At 38.2% G+C, this 25,163-nt stretch overlaps 1 protein-coding gene and 1 long non-coding RNA gene across 2 annotated transcripts in view; one reads left to right on the forward strand and one right to left on the reverse strand.

Annotated features, from left to right (window-relative positions):
- LOC148222843 (uncharacterized) overlaps nucleotides 1-17,088 on the forward strand; it is a 52,339-nt gene extending 35,251 nt beyond the window's left edge. The window contains exons 3-4 of the long non-coding RNA XR_015805492.1: nucleotides 15,947-16,096; nucleotides 16,920-17,088. This is a non-coding gene — a long non-coding RNA (uncharacterized LOC148222843). The remainder of the gene's footprint in view (nucleotides 1-15,946; nucleotides 16,097-16,919) is intronic.
- The window catches only part of NR5A2 (nuclear receptor subfamily 5 group A member 2), an 88,536-nt gene that overhangs the window by 30,739 nt on the left and 32,634 nt on the right, over nucleotides 1-25,163 (reverse strand). Inside the window, exon 6 of the mRNA XM_014885608.2 lies at nucleotides 7,748-7,867. Coding sequence (XP_014741094.1) covers nucleotides 7,748-7,867 — 120 coding nt within the window. The remainder of the gene's footprint in view (nucleotides 1-7,747; nucleotides 7,868-25,163) is intronic.

Here is a 25,163-nt window from a genome sequence, read left to right on the forward strand (position 1 = left end):
CACATTAAAGACTACACTGTTCTGCTTGCTTGGTCCTTTATGCAGAAATTGATACTAAAATGTGTATTAATTCTTCTACTTTCCAATTCATGATTAAAAGCACTTTTAAAAGATAAAGATTAAACCAGCTTGGATGTTTGTGCAAGTGCTTAATTTCATAGTGAAGTCTTAGCATTTACTTTATATTGTACATTTTACTTCATATTGTATATAGAATTCATCTAATAAAATCAAATCCGTGACTAAAATATTTTTGCATCCCAATTAATATTACTCCATTTCACATTGATTCTGATGTTGAGGATGTTGTCTGGCATTTTTGAAAACAGCAGCTTTGTCAGAGCTTACAAATAACCTAATTTGGAAGTAAAACAATGGGCTGAAGTTATGGCTGCACAAACAGAAGTGTGAATTCCTCCTGTACCCTAGGCTAAATAAATGCTGTGGCTGAAGGCCAAAAATAAAGGGAGCACCTGTGGCTTTTTGTTTTACAAATGCTGTTTCATGGTAATTAAAGATTTTTGAAGACAAATCCCTGGTTTTACTGGGCTCAGATAGCAATTTTTCTGGTGGAATCCGGTGATGACTTCGGGTATCAACTCTTCTCTATGGTCACAAAACAGTCTAACACTTAATGGTGGAATTAAGTTCCTTTTTTCTTCTAAAATTAAGGAAAGTTTGATTTCTAGAATATGACTGTTGTATCATGGGGAAATATTGTGTGGAGCTGCACCATCCCTTGCAAGGCTTCAGCAAGCTTGAAATAGTCTCTAGAATATGATTAGAGGGATTTTACTTGTTGATGGCATTGCCAGGTACTGACTATCCCTGAATGCCATTCCTTTCAGCCAGACAGGAATTGCACAAGTAAGGAATAATGTGGCTCTATTCAGTATAATCTAGCAGACAAAGGCAGTTCAGGTTAATAAAAGATTGATATCATATTGGATTTAGTAAATTAGACTATCTGTGAGTTTGGAGTGTGAAGGCAGAGGCAGTGGGTGCCCAGGTGCAGCAAAGGGAGCATCCTGCTCCTCCTGCTCTACAGGAGGCAGCCCTGGCCAGCACCTCTGGCTGCTGGGGGGCTGCTCCCCCAGCACCCCCTCCTTGGCTACAAACAGCCCTGAAAGCCTGGGCTGGCCCACACTGACCTGCCCTGGGTCTCTGAGTCCTGACCCTGCTCCAGTGGATGCTCAGTGGGCAGACGAGTCTCATCTCAGAAGCATTCAGTGCATAGCAAACGAGCTCTTTTACTATTGCAGCCTTCCCACTGTTTCCTGAGATACCGGTTTCAGTGGAAACTGCAGTGGTTATTAAACTCATTCTGAGCTTTTCATACAATTCTTTCATTAAAAACAGCATTTCTATTACATTTCTAAGCAAATAAATATGGAAAACACTTTGAAGAGGTGCCTACGTACAAAAAATGAGGAGGTTTCAGAATGGACAAACCCACAGATATGCTTGTATCTGCTGGTTATCAGGTTTGGATATATTAATTAAAATTGTGTTGACTTAAGCAGCATAAGATGCTTGTCATTTTAATGTGAGACACAATAATAGAAGATAATGAATTAAGTTGCCAGTGGCCCTTTCCCCTAGGATGATGTTATGGTGCTTGATAATTAACTATAATATGCAAATAGTAACACTCCAAAGTACTGCAGAGTACAATAGAATCCATTTCTTTACCAAAGTGTTATAATGTAATTTTAGTGGGTTTTTTTTTATTGGGATGAGATGATACAAAATCACTGCTGAGTTTGATATTCAGTAAATTTCATCAGAAGACAGAAAATCACTGGAAACATTTTTGTGAATGTCTGGATAGCATCTCCCAAGGCTGTGCTAACTCAAACTGCTTCTTTGAACCATGTAAGTTCATTCCCCCTTAAGACCCTCTTATTTTACACAAATTTCTGCTCTGTTGTTTTAAATCCTTTCCTGCCAATGAGTAGCCAAGATTGGATGTGCTCATCTTGGGTCTCATCACTATCACTACTCCAACAGGCAGCTGGGGCGGGCTCATGTGGTGCTTTCTTCAAACTGACTTTCTGAACAACTTGTCTTTCATGCAGGGCAAACTTAAAATCAGCTATGGGATTTTACATGAGTTTATGCTGACAGATTAGTCACTGGCATGGGACTGGTTTGGAGGATTAACAGGCTTGAAGAAATGCTGCCAGACTCCAGGCAAATAACTTTTGTTTTCTTTATGGGAGCCATTATGAAATTCAAAAAGAAATGTGTCTCCCATGAAGACAACAGAGTTAGTGTGTGGGAAATGGAAGAGTTCTGGTGTGCAAGGATTCATGTCAGGTGCTCTCTCCATGAACTTTTAGTGGAACTGGGATTTTACACTTAAAGGCACAGTACTATGAGGTTTCATAGCAACACAGCAAAGCACATGTGAATTGGGATCAGATTGTTCATAGGTATGTCCATAGCTACTTGAAAGGCTCAAAATATGTAACAAATATTTGGACAAACCTGAATTCAGAGCACTTCATGGTTATAACTGAATTTTGATATGTTTTACCCAGTTTAACTGAGCACATCTAGTTCATCCTCAAGGAGCAGCCAGCATGGTATCTTCATATCTTCATAAGGCATGAGGCCCTTTTAACAACTAGCACAACCTTATTCTAGTGGTAGAAACCACTGGAGTAAGGAACTATGCAAAAAAGCAAATACTATACTGAATAGTGAAATAAGCATTGCTTGGTCTCATTTGTATCCACCTTGAATGAAATCCTGTGTTTATTTGCTGATGTAAGGACTTCTAGGCTTGGCCCTCAAATGCCAATACCTCTTTTGTGCCCACAACAATTATGAAGTCTCACTAACTACAACATAAATCTAATGGGAAAAAGATACTTACTAATTTCCCAAAACATAAAAAGTAATAGGTTTCTCCTGATATCCATGAGCTTTCTATACCAATGACTCATGGATGTCCTTTGCAGTCACTCCTGTAACGCTGTTCAGTGATACTTGTGCAAGGCTGATCTTTCTTGACAACACCATCAAGGTCTCGTGCTCTTTCTCTAGTGCTATGCTTTAGAACACAAATCCAGGTATAAAGATGCATTTGTGTGATGACTTTAACTAAATCAATAGTTTCAACAATCTCAAAAAAATCTGAGATTTAGACACATTTTTGGATGGCTTTTTAATTGGAAAGGCTTTGGCCAAGCTTATCAGAGGGAATATTTGGCAACAATGAGTAGAGTGTAGGTATGAACAAAAGGAGCAGATGAGGCTACAATTCACATGTTGTGCATTGACTTTTGCAGGAAAATGCACGAGCAAGGATATTCTGTGCAGAACTCTAGAATCTACCTTATGTGTGCTGGGTCTTGGAAGCTGGCAGTATATTGCTTGTGTAGAAGATACAAGAGGAAAGTGCTCAGGTTGGAGGAATTAAAATTCTATAATTAGAAATGGTCTGTTAAAATTACATGCCACATGGCAAGCCTACAAAACTCAGCATGTGGAGAGCATATTGGCAATGATTTACAATTAACCACCACATTGCAAATCACTCCTTAGCTGTTTTCTATTATGAAATTTTGAGAGTTGTAAAATGCATTTGTGCTACTTTATTTCCTTTTGAAATGGTAATTGCTACTGCTGAGGGGCAGTACTTAGTGCAGAAAATGAAGTGTGCAGCACAGGGAGGAACTTGTTTCTGAGGAAATGCTGAGGAATTGTAATGATCTGAAAAAAGTGCTTTCTTGAAACATACACACAAAAGAGCTTCATTTATGAAACCCCAAATAAATAACAAAATAAAATAAAACAGAGTCTCTTTTTATACAAGGGCCAAAGCTTACTAGTTTGTTGCTGACTGCACTTTTTCCCTGTCAAAGTGGGAACAGTGGATTGACACTGAGTAAAACCTATAAGCCAGTGGCTTGAGGGAAATGCAGATATATGGAAATGTGATAGGAGTGCCCTAAAGTAATGGGTTTTGAGCCAGTGTGTTTGAAAATTATCAAGTGTTCTTCTAACTACTAGCCCATTTTAGATTTCTAGTACAGAACTGACAGTGGTACCACCCTGGGGACCTGGATAAAGTTTGGCTTTTGTGTCTGAGGAACAGAGGCTGTGCAGTCTAAGTGGAGAGAGCGAGTATGCTCTAATTAAGTGATGGCAAGTTCCCCCCTTACAGCTTCCACCTTGATGGTGATTTGTAAAAAGGACTGTGTTTATGAGTAGCTTTTATGGAGGGATATATTAAGGAAAGCAAGGAGTGAGGCTTCTCAGGTCTTAAATTTGGTAACTTGTGACAATAAGCTTGATCTCTCAGGTAATAAAGTTGGCAATCTAGCTCAGGTCCTCAGTTTAAAGTTATTATCTTTGAAAGCCAGGTGATTGACTGTAATTTCACTCATAGTGCTTTGTTGGTAGCAGAAATAAAAACATCTACAGCACTTTTCATCAGAAGTGTCAGAGTGCTTTCCACACCTTAATCAACTAATTTTTATGAAATGGTGGCAGGGTTTTTCCCTGTCTCTTCTGTGCAAACTGAAAGGATCAGGACAGTAATCAGACAATATGCAGGAATGGTGCACTAGCAAAGACTCATAATGCCTAGGTCTAGAAATGTGGCTTCCTAGAATTATTTTACAGTTTTTACAGAGGATACAGACACAGTCGTATTGTCCTTTCATAAATACACTTGAACAGATGTTGTGTCTAGGAGTGCAACAGTCTGAGTCAATGGTCAATGTTGACAGTTAGAGACAGTTGTATTGGGTCAACTTGTCTAAAAAAGTCACACTACTGAGCAGGGATGTGCAGAAGCAGTGCATAGCAGCTGAACCAGGAATGGCTCAGGATGGGTAACGTGGAAGTATCATCCATGTCCATGTCCACTGTCATGGAGTGATAATGTTAAAAAAGGGTTCAGCTGTAGTTGAAACTTGCAAGGAATGTCGAATTGCTAGTCCGGGATAAACCAGGAAAATGTGGGACTGTAGCTGGATTCAGATGGTGATTTTGTGGCAGCAAGCACAGACCAGACTGAGGTCTCAGTGCTGCCTTTGCCTCAGTCTTTCCCAACAAGATCTCCTGGTCTCTGTGCATTGAATCAGGGGTCAAGGAGGAGGAGAGTGATGAGCACTGGGTGTAAGTCAGAAAAAAAAAAAAAAAAAGAGTTCATAGGAGAGCTAAGGAAAAACTTTCTCCCCATGGAGATTGTCAGGCAGTGGTACTGGCTGGACATGGATGTTTTGTGTTTTCCATCCTTATTTCCAAAGCCCAGCTGGACAAAGCCCCGAGAAACCTGCTTTGAGCAGGGGGTTGGACTGGTGACTCCTTAAAATTCCTTCCAGCCTGGATTATCCTGTGATTTTAAGATTTGTAGCTCTGGCAATTCAAGATATTCTAAAACTTCTGCTTAGGTCATCCAGCCTTCTCCTTCTAAATAAAAGAGTTTCTTCAAGGAATGAATTTTACCCATGAAAATAATTTTAAAAGACGCTGGTTTAAAGTAAATGCTTTTGATGCAGAAATTGCATACAAGTCATATAGTGGCACTGCTGCAGCACCTCGACTACCAGCAGCCTTTGTGTGAAATGTGTGCTCTGCACAGCCCAGCAGGGGCAGGCACTCGCTCCTGGAAGCAATCTGGCTTTTCACTGAGGATCTAGTGGGGCCAGAACTGAGTGAAACTGGGACAAAACAGCGGCATTACAGGGAGGTTTCAGAAACAGCAGCCCGACACTGTGTAATTCAGGTCTAGGGTCTCCCTGTTTCTCACAGAGAATCTGTGATACATCCGTGGGAGTAGGTTCTGCAGCTGCTAGGAGCTGTGAAATGGGAAAAAGGACTGCCTGTAGAGTTCTTGTTGCTGTTGTAGTGATGTCACTCCTGCTCTCAGCCTAAGTGGAAAGAGGAGAGTGAAGAAGGTGACGGGAGACTCAGAGGGTGCTTGCACCAACTCCAAAATGAGAAATTTTGACATAGGAAAGGGAAATTGGATTTAAAGAAGGATGTATTAAAACTAGTTTACAAACATAGGCAAAAATGAATGCAATCATTCCAATATAGCCAGGTTTTAACCTAGTTGGAGACTGCCTGGCAATGCTCAGCTTCCCAGTCCAGCTGCTGATTTGCAAGCAGTACCTTTAATAAGCATCCTGCTACCTGTTGTCCAACAGTGAAGAAACGCTCTGCTTTGCCTTGAGATTATGTACAGCTGGGGTTTTTATTTTCAAGAAAAGATAAAAGTGGCTAATGAGGTAAAAATTATTACTGTGAGAAAATGGGGACAATGGCTAGAATTTAAGGGTAGTTAGATGCCTCTAATGATTTCAGTGGGACTTAGGCACTCAGTACCTTTAAAACAGAGCTAATCACATAACAAAAGAGACACTAATTTAGCAGTTCTCTCAGGAACAGAAACCTGTCAATATACTTATGGCTTTATAAACAAGCATCCTGTGCGCTAAATGAAATAATTTCCAGTAAAATTGTCTGTCTTGCAGAGCATGAAATGGAAAGGGAATAAGTAATTTTCTCAATGACACCAATATAAATCAAGAGTAATGCAACTAAACTAACTTTTGCTAATATAATTAGGGAGTACAATGATATCTGAGATAGGTTAATGACTTCCCATGAAGTGCGGGAGTCAGTTTCAGAGCCAGAATTTGAGTTTTCCCAATTCCTTTCTTGAACAAGTCAACCATTTCTTCCTTCTACTGTAGACCTCTCAATCATAAATGCAAACAGAAGAATGAGAATCCTTCTGATTCTTACGAACATTTGTTCTTAGTGTTAAGAAATGGCTGCAGCTTTAAAATTATAGCTAAAGCTGTAAGCAGATTCCACAACATGCAGACACAAATGATGCAGCACAGGAAAAGGAGCTCTTTCCCATGTGTGTATAGATTGAAGCAGTTCAGTTTGCAGCTACTTCAATACCAAAGAGCAATCATTTGTTTTCACTTTAAGTCAGAAATATAATGTACAGGCACACTTTGCTTTTCTTTGATACTATTTTTTTTCCGTTAAAAGCAGAATAACAATCTTAGGAATAAGGTTCTTGTTTTACTGTCAAGATCGTTGTGCTTTGGAAAGCATAGTGGAAACAAAACTTTCTATTTCTTTTGTGTTTTCTCACAGTTTTCCTAATATTTACTACATTATAGCTCTTGCATTTTGGGAGATCCATGTATTTGACACATGAAGAAAATTACCCCTGGATAGCTGTGCAGAACCTGCAGGGTGCATACCCTGAGACAGTACCTGCTTTTATAGCCTACAGCCTAGCTGCCCAGTTTCTCACACGTGCACGTCTCTAAAAGTAAGGTATTTCTGAGGTAGTAAGCAGCAACTTCTCTAGATTTCTGACCCAGACAGTGCTTCTCTTCAGTAAATCACAATTCTGAAGTGAAGAAAAGCTATACTTGCTTAAATCTAGAGCATTAGGTTTTGGAGTGTTGTCAGAAACCATTTTAGCCCCAAGTAAATACTACTTCTTGAGAAACATTTCTCATCTGCTATTTTTCAGTTACTGAAGTATTTGAAAAGCAAAGTGCTTATGATTATATCTGCCTTTTTAGGTCTATCTGTAATCAGCAGACTAGAAACAGTGCACAAGTGATTTTACCTACAGTACTTATGGAGGATCTCTGGAAACACAGTATACTTCTGACATGACCTAGTTAAACTCCTGGTATTTTGAAAATTATTATAGAAACAAGACATGAGTTTTTCTCTCAGATCACATACTCACTTGTTGCCCAGTAACCAGAAGGATGGAGCCTTCTTTCCCATGTACCACTTGCCGGTAAATGTGATCTAGAATTAAGAGTTCGCTCCAGCAGTTCTGAAGCAACTTCATTTGGTCATCAACCTGTAAAAGGAAAAACAAACATTGGTGACATCACTCTGGGAGTAAGTCTGACACCACACTAGGGAGGCAGTCCTCCTTCACACAGCTGGCTGACATCAGAACTGAGATGCTGTCTAGAACTATTCATGCCCAAAATTGCTGTTTGCAGTTGAATAAAGAGAACACTGCTGTAGCCTTTACCTGTAAAATGTATAGAATGTTTACTCCTGATTAGATTCTAGGAAAGCAGAACTATGGCATTGCCATGCAAAGTATTAATAATTGTATATTTATGGCAATGGGATTTTATTTTTACCCAAAACAAGAAGAGCAGGAAACAATGCTGATGTGAACTTTCTCCTATTCCCCATCTTGGAACCTTAGCTTCCGGAAATAATAAGGAATCTGCAGATTACAAACGGCATTGCTTCAACAGGCCCAAGTCAGAGGCAGGTCCCTTGCAATTTAAAAAGTGAAGAGAGCTTTAAAGACTCTCTAAAAATGGCTGTGGTGCTATGAAAAGAGAACACTTCTTAATGAACAGAAGCTGAGCAGCTTTGGGTGTCAGTGGTAGGGCAAGAAAGGGCAATGCACAAGTCAGTGCTGAGCAGTGAGACCATCCCTGAGTGGATTTGGGAACAGAAGGAACATACTGGGCACCCAGCACAAGGAACCTACATTAAGATTTTCTGAAGTTATTTGGGACCTATGTCTTTTAGGACAATGAAATTTATGCCTAAACTGACTCTAAATGCAACTGGATTGTATTCAGTCTTCTCCACTCAAAGACTGGAAAAAAAATAGGATTTCCATGGAACTGGGAGGAAAAAAACCCCACAAATCAGTGGAAGGCAAACTATGAAATTAAGTCATGATAAGCATCAATACCCTCTGAACCTATTCTTACTGAGCTTCCTGATTTCTTTTTAAAATCAAAGTCTGACCTTAAATGGCTGCCCTGAAAGAGTTGAGAGGTATGTACATTAGCCTTGCTACAATTCAGAGTGGTAATAGCACCTATGTAGTTGAAAGGACTCTAAGAACCTGCATAGATAGCAATTGCTGAACAGATTAAAAATGCTATAAGTGCTATGAATCTAGTTTCAATTGCTTCAGAACTAGATTTTGTCATACACAGGAAACCATACTACAGGGAGTAATCCTGCATGAGCTGAAGTAGATAATGCAGTAGATGTTTTCAAGTTTTATCGAATATGACCTAATGAATTTTAGAACTTTATTCTTTCAGACTTGTTTTCTAGTTATGTAGTAGAGAAGGAAGCAACATTTCTTACTGATAGATTTTTGTAATGTCACCTGTGAAAGTTACCTACTATTGTCTCCCTCTCTCCAGTCACTTGTCACATAGCTCAGACTTTAACATTTGAAACATTGAAATCTTTGTTTCTTCCATTTGTCTTAACTTCCCTTCACCTTTCAAAGCCACAAGAGGCTGTGTGCAGCTGTTTCTGTTTTTCCACGCAGATATAGAGCAAGGCTGATTTGGTATTAAAAATCTCTTCCTCTGCCCAGAACATGTATTTGACTACAAAACTATTTCAACCAAGTGATTTATTGGCTCAAGAGAGGACAGTAAATCACCACATTGATACACTTGGGCCAGGTTTATATTAATTCTTTGAAAAAGATGTTGGAAATGTATAGATTCTGTTACTCTTGCTTTTTACATAAAGCTTTTCTTTGATAATTTTCTCCTCTGAACAAAATGGGTTGAAAAAATCACAAAAATCAAAGATGTCATGCTAACATGATAATGTAATCCAAATTACCATTTCATACAAAGCTATCATAGCTTACATCCAAAGAAAGCAAATTTTGAGAGTGTTTAAACCTTCAACATGCATGTCATAACACCTAACACCTGAATAAGAGGTACTTGACTGTACTATAAATGACTATGTATTTCCAGTGTAAGCCAGCTGTCTCAGCCACAGGCTTTTGAAAACAAACCACACTTTACAGGTCTGGCTTTTTGAAGATCCCAACAGCAGCTAGTCCACAATCAAAGCTTACCTCCCAAGCTTTATCCTATCATTACCGAGCCAGTGCTGTGAGAACAGTGAGAGATGGCAAAATCACAAAACATTGTTTTGCACATAGTCTGTTCCTGCTGTTTTACAAGACTCACAAAACTAGCACAGCGAACATCTGCTAGTGGTACACAAAATCTATTCCTCTGTATTCACTGTAATCTAACCAGTGAAAGCCCATAAAATGGATAGCATAACCAGCTCTATACACATCCCATACACTATATTGCCTGCAGAAGACTATTAGATCCAGCAGCTTTTGCCATTTTAAGAGATGGTGGGGCAGCAGATGCCTCCCAGTTTGCACTAGGAAGAAAGAAACATGACTTTACTCAGGATTGTATATTACTAAAAGGTAGGACAAATGACCAGCTCCAGCCTACTTCTGAAAGGCATGCAGATGAGGAAAAGCATTTAGAGCACATTGAACAAAGCCAGTAATGCACCACTTCTTACGTTAGAAGGAGCTGGTAAAGTTTATGACGTGTAAATGCAGCCAGAACACAAACGCCATTGTGTTTCCGTGGCACGTTGATAAATGAGTTGCAGAAGCACATTGTCTGTCAAAATAAGAAAATCATCCTTTGACCAAAACAATTAGGTGCCTTAAACTGAATGTGCCTGAAACTGATCCTGAAGGCAAAGACACTCAAATTTGGTTCTGAAGAGGAAGGCTCTCCACAGGAAAAGCCTCTTGTGGACTTCAGTCTTCTGCCTCCAAAGCCAGAGAAGGCTGCTTTGCCATTAGCAGTGTAAGCAGGAGAAAAGGTAAGATTCTGTCACCAAGATACTTAAGTCCAGTCCGGGACTAGACATAATCAACAACATTTTCAGTTGTGGTATACAATGAATTAAAACAAGCTCACAAGCTTTTACTGCTGGCTAAATTTTGAGGGTCTTTTTCAGTTTGTGGAGATCTCTAAGAGTATTATCAATGTTTTAACACCAACAAGAAAAAAGCTCCTGTTGTCCTAACTATTAGGAATGCTTATAAATAAAACTTAAGCTTCATGTGGCCAGCACCTGTCTGCTGCAGGAACATTCCCCAAATCTGCTGCTGCTCCTATTATAACAGAACACTGACACGAGGATAATGTAACCTGGGTCTTACCTAAGCAAGTTGTCAAATGAGATGCCCATTTGACAGCTATTGAGCCTCAAGCAAAAGTGTGAGTGAACACTGTGCCCAGATGGTTAAATTTAGGCCCTCTCTGGCCAGTGGCATTCAGATGAAGACACACCAGTGGGGACAGCCAAACTGGAAATTGTTGCTGAAGGAATGGCGTTTGAAGAAAGATGTGGAAGAAGGCAATGAAAGGTGTGTGACTCGAAAGAAGTAGGAGAACATTTCCAGCAGGCAGGGTGGCATGAAAGAAGAATAATGTTACAAGTATGAAATGAGTAAAACATCACACATGTAAAACTGCTCTTAAGTGACAAGGGATGCAAAGGCAGTGCTTGGGAGGCTGTTTTAAAGGAAGAGAGAAGATGGTGGGAGAAGAAAAAGGTGAGCTGGATATTGGGTAAAACCTCAAAGGCGAGGAGGACGAGATGCAGACTTAAAAGGTTTGTGTGACTGCAGGTGATGCTGCTGGGGCAGAAAAGGAGCAAGTACTATTTGTTAGAGAAGCAGAGAATGGTGGTTGACAACAGTACAGGTGTGGTATTGTTCATCTGCACAGTGAACTTAATTCTGTCCAGTGTCCGAATATAGGTTTGAACACAGAATTCTCTGGTGGCATGTCTGAGTTCCTAGGCTGCCAGCTGCAATTTTAAGGTAACTTTAAAGAATTTTTTTCTGAGTTTTCCACTAATAAGGATTGGAAAACAGGCACGCATGAGAATACATTTAGACGCATCTATTAGTTTGCATAATTTATCTTGCCAATATTATGCGAGCCACATAGAGTATTTCCAGGAGTGGAGAAAATGGATTCTCAGTTTGAAGAGGAAGGTCTAACCCTGAGCACTGTGGTGACACACTATTTCTTGGCAGGAGAAAAAGACAGGAGTAGGAGAGTAACATCTGCCTGCTAAAGCCTGGCCTCCCCTCAGCTGGGCCCTGAGCTTTTGATATGGGATTCAGGGGAAGTTTGTAAGTCACGCTGAGGCCTCTATTGACACTGAAATACACAATCACACCTTATCAATTATAGTTAAAGGGAGGACTTATCTCAGAAATGCTGGTTACTCATCTGAAAAACTATTTGTGCTGATGTTATAGATGAGGAAGGTTAGTGTGACACAAGAGTAGTATTGTTGTAGAGTGTATGCTTCCCACAGCACAGAACGTTAATCATTATAAACTTTTGTTTTCTCTGAAGAACAACACTGAAATTGCCAAACAGTAAAATGAAGAATAATGTGTGTGCTTTGCTGAAATACACCTTAATCTTATCAAAACCACACTGAATCTTTCTTTTAGGAAAATGTTTCACAATATTTCGCACTGTAACCAACAACTGCAGATTTATTGCAATTTTTCTACTGAAGAGGTATTTTCAGCCTGACACTTGATGAATTACCTGTTAAAAATTTCAGGGTCATGGGTTTTTTGTGTTGCTCTTAGTTAAATATTTTCCTTATAATTATTGCTGCAGATTCAGTTAAACAATGTGCTCACCTTTTACCCAGTTTACACCTTTTCTTAGAAGCTGGAGAATCCTTTTTCATCTCTGTTCATTTACATCAACTTGCCATGGTAGCTTTGGGCTTTTCTGCTACTAAAAATTTAAAAGGGTATCTAATGATTTAAAAAAAAACCACAATAATTGAAATTTATGTGATAAAACTGTGCTGGATTCAGCTGAATTATTTTTACTTATGCTTCTAAGAGGGAATGCAAATATGGAATAACATGAAGCATTCATCTCATAGTGCCACTTTTAAATTCTACGGCCATTGAATAGCTATTTCCTAGTGAATATGAAGTGATTAAACATCTGTCTGAACTGTTCAGCCTGAAGCACACAGGTTCAAGGAATGGTTGAACTTTCTTTCAAATGCAGTTAGAAGATCACTCACAAGTCATTGCAGACATATAGTTTGAGTTGTTACTCCATTTTCTTATGCTATAGTGGTGCAAATCACCCCAAATCAAAGTTTTATAAGACAAGTGCACTCCAGAGACTATTTTTTAAACCATGCATGGTTTCCAAGTCATTATATAGGTAGGGAAGGATTTGCACTCTCCAGATGGGTTGCTGCTAACAGTGGGAAACCTGTGCAAGGCTGCTGTCAGCAAGCAGCACGGAACAGCCAAAGTGGTTTTAGAAGTGAATGCACATAACTTCCAGAATCAGTGAATGCCCTAATAAAATGTGATTACTACCTATAACCTCAGTAATAAAATGCTACAAAGTTCAAGAAGAAATGATTTAATATTAACTATGATTGTTCCAGCTCTTTACTAGAAACCTGTGTGTTATAAAAATTGCTATGTGAAGGCAGGGAGTGATCTTTACAAGTCTATGTTTAGTTAAATGACTGTCTTGTTTCCATCTGGCTCTAGCGTGAAGGGAGTTTAAATCTATCCCAGTTTACTAGCACTTTACATTTATCTTGATTTAAAAATGAAAAGAAATGCAGAAATACTTCAGTGTGTGCCTTTTCCTGCTCCTTTACAGCCTGCACAGAGGCTGTTACAGAAGTGCAGTTGTACTTGGAATGTGCCTCTGTATGTAGGTGTAACTTTTTCTTTAGTAACTTCTAAATCCACCAGTCAGAGCCAGAATATTTCAACAGTAAGTTTTTCTATCTAAGATATTAAGTTCCTATATGCTTTGTGTGAATCAGTGTCCACATAGAGGAAAGTAACTGCTGAATACCATGCTGAAAGAAAGGTTAATGAGCTCATCCTTTATTCAACAGCAGGGAACTGAGAAAGAGGAAGAGAGAAGGACTAAAATGCTTCATTAACTCGCTGCTTATGGAACCATTAGTATTTGGAATATCAAACTACTTTTTTTTAAAAAGGACACAGACAAGGAATTTATAGCACAAAGCAACATTTGAAAAGTCCCACACCTTTTTACCCTTCCAAACGGTGGAGGGGTGCATGTGTGGTGCCCGTGCTCCAAAAGGCGTGCGGTGTTTGCTGCTTGGGAAATGCAGGCAGGGAGAGCAATGGCTTTGCCACAGCTTCTCCACTCGCATGTCCCTGGACAGCTCCGTGGGAGATCCCTGGGAAAGAGAGGATCAAAGCAGCGCTGCCCAGCCTTTTCCCAGTTTCAGTGCTGATCTTTCAGACAGTCTAAATACTTTAAAACAGCAGCCTAGAGCATCAGCTCACACCCATCCTGTTTTCTGGCAGGAATAGAACAGAAGGTGCCTGAGTCTGCGGGCCTCAGATTGCTGAAGGAGTAGGGGCAGGCAGCAGATGATGATCCTACTAAAGAATAAGATCTCTCTTATGGATCTTTGGACTCCATTTAGAAAGTATTCCCGTCTATTAAGGAGAAGGTAAATGGCCAACCTTGTTTCTACAAGTATCAGATGAAAGGGCTGTTATAATAAACTTTCTGTGTATATAAATCTATTATATAGGGCATCAAATGCAATACATAGCACTCCTATTTCTTCTCCTTTTCCTCACATTTATCTCTGCACAAACTGCATGAAAATGACTTGGTATTTCACAGTCAGCATTATTTCTGATGAATTATAAATGTGTTTTTCTTAGGTTCTTTTTGGGTGGTTGTAGGTTTGTGTTTTTTATTTTATTTAACTGAAAATAAGAGAAGTATTTCTTTTTAGTCCCAACTGAAAATTTTGCTTACAATGCAGTGTTTCTTGCCTCTCAAAGTGAAAAGAAAGATAAGGAAAAAGGAAAATTAATTATTCTTGCCATCTGTTTCAAAGAGTGAAGGAGGTACCTTATTTAGCACTGGACCCAAAGAATCTACCTTCAAAATCCTACTCCTGTGAGTATTTCTACAGATGTTAGTACAGCCTAAGCTTACGCACAGTTGGGTCTAGAATTTTAAAAGAATTAGATAAAGCTATGTAGTTTATGTAGCAATTAAAAAATAAAACTAGAGCTGTGTTGATCCGTTGAATTTCTCTGGAAATACACCCGTTTTTTCTGATGTCAACAAACAAACTACAAAATGGTATTGAACCATATTCTTATCTCTTAACTTGCATGAATATCAGTCCTTTGACTTGCAATAAAATCTGAATTAGTGCCACCTGATTAATTGTTAGCCTTGCAGGTCTGATCTTCTTTTTAGGCTGTACAATGATGTGCCTTAGGGAATCCAAAGATAAGACTGAGCCCAGTAAACTTTATGGTACTGCTGGTGAATTTATTCTTAATATATTCAATCAGCAGTTTCACTCTATTGTAGAGCAGCCTGTGATTAAAGTCTCTGTGGTCTTCCCCAAGTCACATGTATTTTTGCATTATCTGAAAGGATTTATAATGTCAATATAATGTTCTATATCTAATTTCTAATCTCTATATCATGTTCCTTTCCTGTTTGGTGATTAATTGGATAAATTATGATTTCATTTTTCTTACAGTTAGTATAGTGCTCCAGCTGAAGCTTATTCTAAGAGTCTACAGGTAACCTCCTACATTAGCTCTCATTTGTAGAATTTCTTAGGTATCAGCAACATCAAATCACAGCAGAGATCAATACAACACATGGGATAGATTATTATTATTAAAGACAAAGTTCTAGTATGAACTAAAGTTATTTCTGACAAAATAAATACTCTATTAAAACTCAATCAAGCAGGCATCATATGGAAAATATTTTAACTTGTTACAAAAGACACATGCTAATTTCAGAAAGCAATCTTTAATATAGTAACAGGTAAGCAGGGTAATTTCTTAGCACACTTGAGGTCCCATTCTTTCAAGTGCTGCATGTCCCAGGAATTTTTAACAAGAGTTACTTAAATCAGCTCTTATTTAAATTACACTATGTGGTTACTCTTCTGTTTAACAGGGCTAGTGTTTATTTCCAGTACAGCTGTTAAATGGGTGTGGAGTATGGGAAATGGCAAGTCATAACTGAAGAATAATCTTACTCCCTTTTAACAGGTGACACCTACAAATGTTGGTTTGTGTACACGGTGTGGGACTGTATTCACGATTACACCAATGGGAATATGCAAATAATCTTCTGAAGTCATGGCTAAAAAGAAATTACTTTAATGTTAGAGCACTATAAATGAGAGAACAATTTTCCAGGTGAGTATTAGTGACAGTCAGGGTTGAACACTGACAAACCACACAAAGAATCCAATACGTTAAAAGTTTCATACCATTTGTAGTTATCAGCATATCAGTAGGGTTTTTTAAATTTTAAATGTTCTTTGTCTTTTGATTGCATGGAACTGCAGTATTTTTCAGGAATTAAAATATATTGGTTTGTATGTTACTTTTCATAGTCCTCTTAAAACTTTTGACAGACATCCAGCTATGGAAAGGCAAGTATTTCCTTCTGCCCATACATGAATCAGGGAAACAGAAGGATGTAGTCTCCAGACTGAGGGCTGGACACAGAGCCACCTGTAATACACTATGGCAGTAGAGGCTGGTGTTACTGTGGAACACTGCCCTTGCCATACAAATGTATTCCCCTGTGTTTTCCTCTGATTTGTAGTAGAACAACCAAAAAAAAACCACAGCAAAAGCAGTAAGAAATCATGAGAAACAGTATCTTCAGTCAAGATGTGAAAGGAGATGGTATACTGATGAAGAAAAAATATAGAAATGTTGTCTTACACCCTTGAGGACTGCAGCAGTAACAGTAAGTCACTGGGGCAGAGATTAAATGAGAAAGAAGACTCAATGTTAACGGAGAAAATGAAAGAAAAATCAGCCTTATGAATGGGTGTTGTCATGTATTAAACCAGTATTCGTCTGGCTTGATAGAAAAAGATTGCTTAAGAACACCACCAAAGGAAGCTGAAGTCATACAAGAAGGTTGTGGAGGTGTAGTGATGCATGATCCAACAAGGTACACAGGAACGATCTGAAACACTTACTACTTCTCTTTTTATCTTAAAAGCATTGCAGGAGACTCTCAGCGTGCAGCTACTACCATCTAGCTAAATCCTTTCAACCAGGAACATCATCTGCAAAAAAATTACCTCCTTTCCCAACAGAGCCAAGTGTGGAAGAGCAGACAGAGCCATGTTATTAAAAATCACAGGAAGTCCTGATTGAATGAATGTTTAAGGAACAGGCAAGTGTGTATTAAAATGTTTTTTTTCCCATTCATCCTTTCATTTGGCTTTGTTTCATTTATTCCTACTTCCTGTTTCCTGTAGTCTAATTCGGAAATCTCTGAAGTATCATTAAAATAAGATTGTCACAATTCTGCTCAGGTCCCATATTGTCATTAGCTCTGCAATTAGGATTAATATTAATTTTTAAAGATATCTTTGAAGATATTGTTTTTCTTTGGGTTGTTTGGTATGTTGATGAGAGGAACTTTTGCAATGCAGAACACAGAATGAGTAGGAACCTCATAGGCAAAAATGACAGTAGACTGTGACACAAATCAGTCAGCCTCTGACTTTCTCTGCTGTCACAGCTGGGCACAGGTATCCAAATTGTGAGTCTCCAAATTGGGTATCTACATGTCTGCATGCAATGGAAGATTAGCTGTGTGCTTAGAAAAAATGGAGAGAGTATGTACATCTAATTTATTGGGATTTTCTTAGCTTGTTTCTGAATGACAGCAGGGATGATGAACAACAAAATCAGGCTGCTCTAATTACTTCCTGTTCACCCATGAGTGCACCACACACCCCAACTGCAGGAGCTAAGTTTCAATCAGACTGAGAGAGGCTTGGTCAATGGGCAACAGCTTGCAATAAAATGGCAACATTTTCTTAAAAAAATCATTTTTTGCATTGCTTATGTGCAAGTATCTGGCAATCTACTATTAATCTAGGTCTAAGAACCAGTTACTTTAGTTTGTAGTTAGGTTTAATATTGATTTTATTACTGAAGATCTGACATGACTAAAAGATTACTATAACACACAAACGTAAGAAGTTTTTTTGCTTAATCCCAGGTTTCTCTCTGTTTTAACAAAGTAGAGTGCATGACGACTCTGTCTCTAGTAAGTTATTCTGAGTTGTATTATAACTTTTTAAAATATGGCTACTTAAATCTATTATCAGGGAAAATTTCCTGGTACACAGAATAGCTTGAATGATTTAAAAGTATAAATGAATACAAGATTATACAAATATTCAGCATTGTGTCACTGACAGGCAACAGAATGAATTCTTTGTTTGGCTAATCTGCCTGAGGGTCTGTTTCTTTTAGAGTATAAGGTTTTTAGGGAAGGAACTGACTATTACTGTCTTTAGGCAGTATCTGTTTATGTTACCATAAATCAAATAGCACAACAGGGTTGCCTGCCTGAATGGAGCATACATAGACGTTTTACTGTAAATAAAATTATCAGTCTTTCCATCTAAACTGCCAGTCTGCAAAACAAACCCAAAATGTCCAATTAAATAATACAAGATATTATTAGTGAAACTCACTGTCTCCTTACACAAATCTGACCATCAGCTTAACAACATCACAAGAACGCTTTGCTTAGTAATTTTTGCACTGTGGCACAGTCATATAACGTGACATCCTATGTAACCATGAAACACCAATAGTTGTGGCATTGTACAGTATCCTGAGCTTGGATGGTGCACAAGAAATCCTTACATTATGAATGTCTTCAAGACTGATTCTACAATTCGTATGCAGGCAGAAATACAAAAATGCCTGGTTTTCAGTAAAAGGCTTCAAGGAGCTGGCTCTTACTTTTGTTGCTTTCTATCTGTAAAGCCTTTGATAATGCACACATTTTTAAAGTACACCCTAACACAAACCAACTTCTAAATTCAGCTTCATGAGACAGCTCCTTTTATATTTCCTCTTGCATGAGCACACACTGCACCAAAATCCAATATACTGTATCAAATACATGCATTTTGCAAATATATGACTATTTGATAAATGGAGCTGAATGGGGGGGGGTTTGGTTACTTTTAGCAAATGAAGAATGTGCATAGTTTAGTTTGTAGCTCACATGTTGCATTCAAATTGCCTCTCTCTACAGTGCAATGTGCATATGAAGTTCTCTGAGATGTCTGAACTAGATTCACTGTAAGTACTTATCCAGAATATGCAATTAAAATGTAATTAATTTCTAGATATCATCAATATTCTGTCATTGCATAAGGGGAATGGACTAGGTGACCCATGAAGTCTATTCCTACCCTCATATCTATTATGATTACTTTATATTAGTAAAATCGCTTTTTAAGGTCACTTATATGTCATGGTTCCCCTTACACAAATATTTGGTACATTTGGCCATTCATGTGTATTTTTTCCAGTTCTGCTTAGAATGGTTTCAGTACAGGCAGAGCAGCAAATGAAGGAAAAACGTGATATTTTGTTGTAAATAATTCATAAAACAACGTTATGACCCTTATTCCCCGTGAGGCACCCAGATAATGAGGCACCCAAACGAAGCAGTGAAAACATGCACTTCCCCTGCCATGGGTGTGCCCCTGACAGACTCCTCAGGGTCACAAACCCATCAATCTCTTTTCACACATGAGCTAATCAATTCAAAGAGGGAAGTGCCAATGAGCTATTAGATCAATATGGTGAAGTATGGAGATTGATCTTATCCTAGAGTGACTACATTAACAGACTCGTCAGTGCGACCTCTGCCCTGCGGCACACATTACACAGGATTGCAAGTCTGAGATCTGAATGAAGACCTCAGGTCATTGCTTTTAATAATCTGCTTTGCTGAAAGAATTAAAAGTAAATCTGTAAAGGGATGACTAATGAAAATATGAAGTGCTTTCTGCTCCTCTAGTCTTGGAATGCTAGCAGAAATCACGCCAGCTTTTCACAGCAGCCGGCAGCGTTGACTGTCTCACACGGGCACCTGCTCGGCCGTGCCGGGCTGCCGGCGTTTGAGAGAACAATTTAACACAGCCGCTGAGAGAGAGGGCTCTCCTGCCACAGAAATTAATAAATGAAACCAAATACAAAATGATAAGAAGTACTAGCTGTGTCAAAATCACTTAAAGTCTCGGCTGAACTGCCAGACTGAGAGCTGGACTGGAGTCCTGGTGGTCTGAATTATTTAACTGGTGTAAGTGGGATGGCAGGAGCTGCCACTGCTATGGAAGTTGCTCCGAGTGCTGCCATGCACTGAGCGTTCCTTCACCAAGCAAAATGTTCCCAATACTTGCATTAATTCCAGGTCCAGCCCTGGGAGTCAGCCTGCTTTCAGTTAGGCCAGAGGCCAGTGACTTTGGGGAGAATTGATCCGATCAGAGGAGCCTGGTTCACAGAATTTACGAGCAATATGTGCATACACTCTATAATGTGCTCTGCTGTCCCTCAGTCAACCTGTGCTGGTAAACATCACCAGCCCTGCAGGAAGTCTGTACATGAAGTGACCACATGTAATACTATAAACAGCCATTCTGAGCATCTCATTTTAAAGACTCATTCTTTTCATACATTATTTCAGAGATGCTGACAAAAAAGTACACTTTTCTGTCTCAGAGTGTGATATTAATATTGTTAATATTTTTAAACTCTGAATAATTTCATTGCAATGAAACATTTATGTATATAGCACACTTTTAATACTGTATTTTTATTATACCGAACATTTTTATTGTTCACTGTATAATTGAATCAATGAATTAGGAAAAGGTTACTAAAAAAGGATTAATGCATTTTTAATGAAACTAAATGATATAACTTCTGTTAGTCACTGAGAATAATGGCAGATCTATCAGGTTTATACAGATAAGAGCTTTGTGAGTTTATCTGAAAGCCCACATAATGGCCCTCATTTAGCTGTAACCTAGAAAAACAGCCCTAGCAATCCTATTCAGGATTTTAATTCATTGTTTATGTATATGATCTCTCTTCCGCCTTGTGATCAGAACACCTGTCTAATGATGCAAATATGAATCTCTTTAGCAGACACATCTATTTCCAGTTGTAAAACACTTACTGAAAACAATGCTCTTTCAAAGTCTAAATGGAAGAACCAAGCAATGCAATACCACTGGGAAATGTTTCTGAACTCAGGGTAACAGATAGGGAAACCAGTGAGAACTCAGCACATTAATAGTGAGAATGTGAACATTTCAATGCTCGCACAGCTCTAATCTTTAATTAGCACAACAGCCTAAATTATAAACACTTTTCAGGTAGAAACTACTATGCTTAAAGGTATCCCAGTAAAAAATCCTTCTATTGGCATAACACTGAAATGTTAACACTGTACAAATCTTATGCAGAAAACTTTAACAGCAGTTGTAAACTTGGTTCTGAATACTACTGAGATTTTGTGATCTTTGTAACCTAGCATTTAATTTTCGATTATTTTGGAATAGATATAAAAATAGATAACAGAAGGTTATATTAGTAGAGGATACACTGTGGAAGAGGGACTTCATAATGACACCCTTAGATATAGATTTGCCTTAGAAATAATGGCACCTTAGAAATAATCTTTTCAATTGGAGATATGTTACCAAACTTCAAGGGAATGATTCTAGTACTTTTCCTGCCTTCCAGTAAAAACTGAGAGTAGGCAGAACATGTGTGGAACACAAGATGCTGCAGTATTGCACAAGAACTTGTCTGAATTCTGTGAGACCACATAATTCATAGTGGTGAACCACAGTTAAATAAATCTCACCACCAAAATGGGCACACTTTCCTGCCACTAAATTGTGTTTTTTACATCATGTCCTTTCCAAACAAACTAAAAAGCTATTCTATAATAGAAGTGTTTTAGATCTAGAAGGGGTTTAAAATCCTGGTATTACATTTGTATCTTTCCACTTATAGAGCAAGGAACCTAATACAAATCCAACAGTACAGGTCTCAGAAGGACTTTGATTCAGGAAAGCTCTTGTCCTTACCTCACTGATGGGAAGCTGGTGCTTATATATTTTCACTAAAATGAGGGTGATTCTCCTGAACAGGGCCACGGGTAAGTAAACTTATAGCATATACAGAACTAAAATACCTTTTCCAGAAATAATAACACTATCTTTTTAAAATTCAGTGCCTCACACTCAACAAGTGCTAGAAGTAAATGCTGCCTCCCAATGGAAACATAAAGTTCGTTTCCCAAAAAAACAAACGACAGAATTTCTAGTCCAATTGTTTTAACATACTTCTGGTAAGAAAAGAAAAATTTTCATTCTGGATTTCATAATCAAATGTTTTGGTTTATGAATTTCATACCAGTGGGCTCACAGTGTACTTCTGGAGTAAGGTGGATGTCTTTTCCTTTTAAAAGCAAACCACCTGAAAACTGGTCAAAAATACGAGGAAGCAAAACTGGAATAGTGGTAGAGTTCAAACAAGGTCATGAAGTTCATGAGAAATACAATTTATCTCACGATTCTGCAATTTACCATACGGGTTCACAACTCATAATTGCAATATCACTGTCACACATATGCTATCAACAGATGCATCTGTCTGGTCACAGAATATGTGGCTGCATTAGGGATATCTGCTAGTGGTATCTATTTAGATGCTTGCTATGTATCTGAGTGCAAATAAATAATACACATTATTTTATAGTCAGTAAGACATGTCACTAACTTCTTTGTAACACAGGAATGGATTAAAAAAAACCCCAAAACACTCTAATTTCCACTGTAAGCAAGAGCTTATAGGCAGAGAACATTTCCGAAAACTTTCAGAACAGAAAAATAATCTTCTGGGAAAGTTACAATAGATTCAAAATACATGTCTAGAATCTAAATGCTTCCTCAGCCTCGACAGAATAAATAATGTTTTCTAGGTAAGTACTGCAGCTCTTTTGATAACATATATATTAATAAATTAAAAATGTCTGTAGATTGACAAGTGCTTTGTGGGCTTATACTGGAAAGCCAATAGCTAATTATGAAAGCCTGACTTGACTAATCAATTATTCAGATGAACATTAGGTGCCTATTATATGCGTAAACATGGGAATTATATTTCCCCTAAGTAACTTTCTAAAATAACAAACCCAAAACATGTAAATTTGAAACAGACAGAAATGGCACTATTATGCCCTTATTGCACATGCACAACTCCCACTGAATTATTCAGGGAACAGTGAATCGGGAGCCTCGGTCTTCTGACTCTGAGCAGCACAGCAATAGCAGCACATGCCATGTAGTATTTGTTATGCATGTAATATTGATTTAGCTCGTTCTTGCTGGTCATGTTTCAAATTCATTTCATGCTTAGGAGATAGGGAAAAGGAGTAGTATCTCTGGATTGATATTTGCAATATATTTTTATGCCTGTTGAACACAAGATTACCTGATAAATTAATAAGACTTGATTGCAGGAAGAACAAGCCTTTGAAAATGAGCACCAGTGAGGTAATGAATTGTGTTTTGAAAAGGTTTATACTTGCTACATTCCCCACCTCCTGTACATAAAGACTGAGAGAGCGCTTGTATTACAGAACGGATTCACTTGCATTTCTTTAAGGAACAAATCACAACAAAGTAATGCATAATTGTCCTTTGCATTTAGAAAAGACCATGCTCTTAAACAGCATACAGCAACAGGGAAACCAGAAATAGATGTGACCAGACACCTGCTGACAAACAGTGACAAATCCCACTGACACTGCAGTGACCCCCAGTTAGTCAAGATTTAATTAAGGAGTATAATTAAGTCAGTGGAACAGAACACTAATGAGTGGTGTTTTTTTATATGGGTAATTACACATAAGAATACAAAGTAAGCTAGACCCCTACATATATCATTAAAATGATCAGTATAGAATGACAATCAGGGATTAAATATTTTTGTTTTTTCTCTGCAATAATGCAGGTTGAAACACCCCATCTTGTCAAGCATGTATAACATGCTAACAAATGCTCCTGGCCCAGCCATGCATGTGTCTAAGCATGTTGGTAACATGACCTCGGTGGCACAATGCACATCACCATGGCATGAGTCTGCCAGGCTCTGTCTGTCACTGTGTTCGCCTGTGTTTGTGCTGGGCAGGGGTCACTTGGGCTCCTTTTCTAACAAATGACATTCTGCTGCTATTCTCTTACAAGTAACACAGCCTCTGGATTTCATTTATCACAAGTGTTGATTACGAGGAAGACATAGGTTACAAATTGTTCCTATGATTATCTACACGTTGGGCACAATATACCTTTACAATCAAATGACAGAGATTTCTTACAGCAGATACAGATCCAGTTCTCTGGAATTTATTTTGGGAATCTTCAGGCAGTTGAATTAAATAGCTGAAATATCTCTGACTACATGATATTTGCTTATATTTCAAACAGGAAAGTATTGTAAGGTAGATTTACTAGACCAACATTTTAAACTAGGGTGGAAAACATCATCATGAATAATGATGACAATGGTAGGGGAAAAACAACTTTCCTATGGTCTTGAAGACTTAAAAGAATGCCTGTGTAGTTTGGGGCCAACCCTCTGCTGGGATTACTCTATCTGCTCCCAGCTGGTAGCCTGCAGTTCATGACAGCCTTTTATCCGTTATCAAAGCAACAAGTGGAAAAGCAGATCCTCCTGCCTGCTAACACTCTGTTCTGTTCTCTCTGTAGAATTTCTGCTTCTAAATCTTTCCTTTTAACAAGTCCTCAGATTTCCTTCCTACGGCTGTAGGAGACAGTAAATATCTCTCAAGTTTCTAGCTCACTTGTCTAACTTCAACTCTGCAGAACACTAAAGGAAGAAAGAATAATTGCACTGCACCAGCACATTTTCTACAGGAACTGACTAAAATGCAGGATGGGCCCGATCTTGCTCACACTGGAGCACTGAGAGTTTAGCAACTGAGTTCAGTGACAGCAAAACAAAAACTTAATTACTCAAACAACATGGTACCAATATAATGCTTTTACAACTTACATAAGTACAAGTTTTACTGCTGCAAAAGCAAAGCAAACAAACTTTGCTTTTGCATTGAAACGTGTGTCATATATCTTGCATTTACTTTGCTTTTTTAGTAGCATAGGAAAAATAAAAACTAGAAATATTTAAAAATAAAGGTAGAACTGGGAGATATTTAAGTATAATTAATGCAAATTATTTCAAGCAAAACGTAACCACTGAAACAGAACAGTTATTTGTTATTAAAACAGATAGAAATGAATATATTTTATATAGTAAAAATATGCATCTCACTTTCCTTAAAATAATGCTGTCATGGAGTAATAGGTCTTAGATACATGATCCTGTA

Source organism: Sturnus vulgaris, chromosome 9 (assembly GCF_052056855.1).
Source record: "Sturnus vulgaris isolate bStuVul1 chromosome 9, bStuVul1.hap1, whole genome shotgun sequence".
Taxonomy (NCBI): Eukaryota; Metazoa; Chordata; class Aves; order Passeriformes; family Sturnidae; genus Sturnus; species Sturnus vulgaris.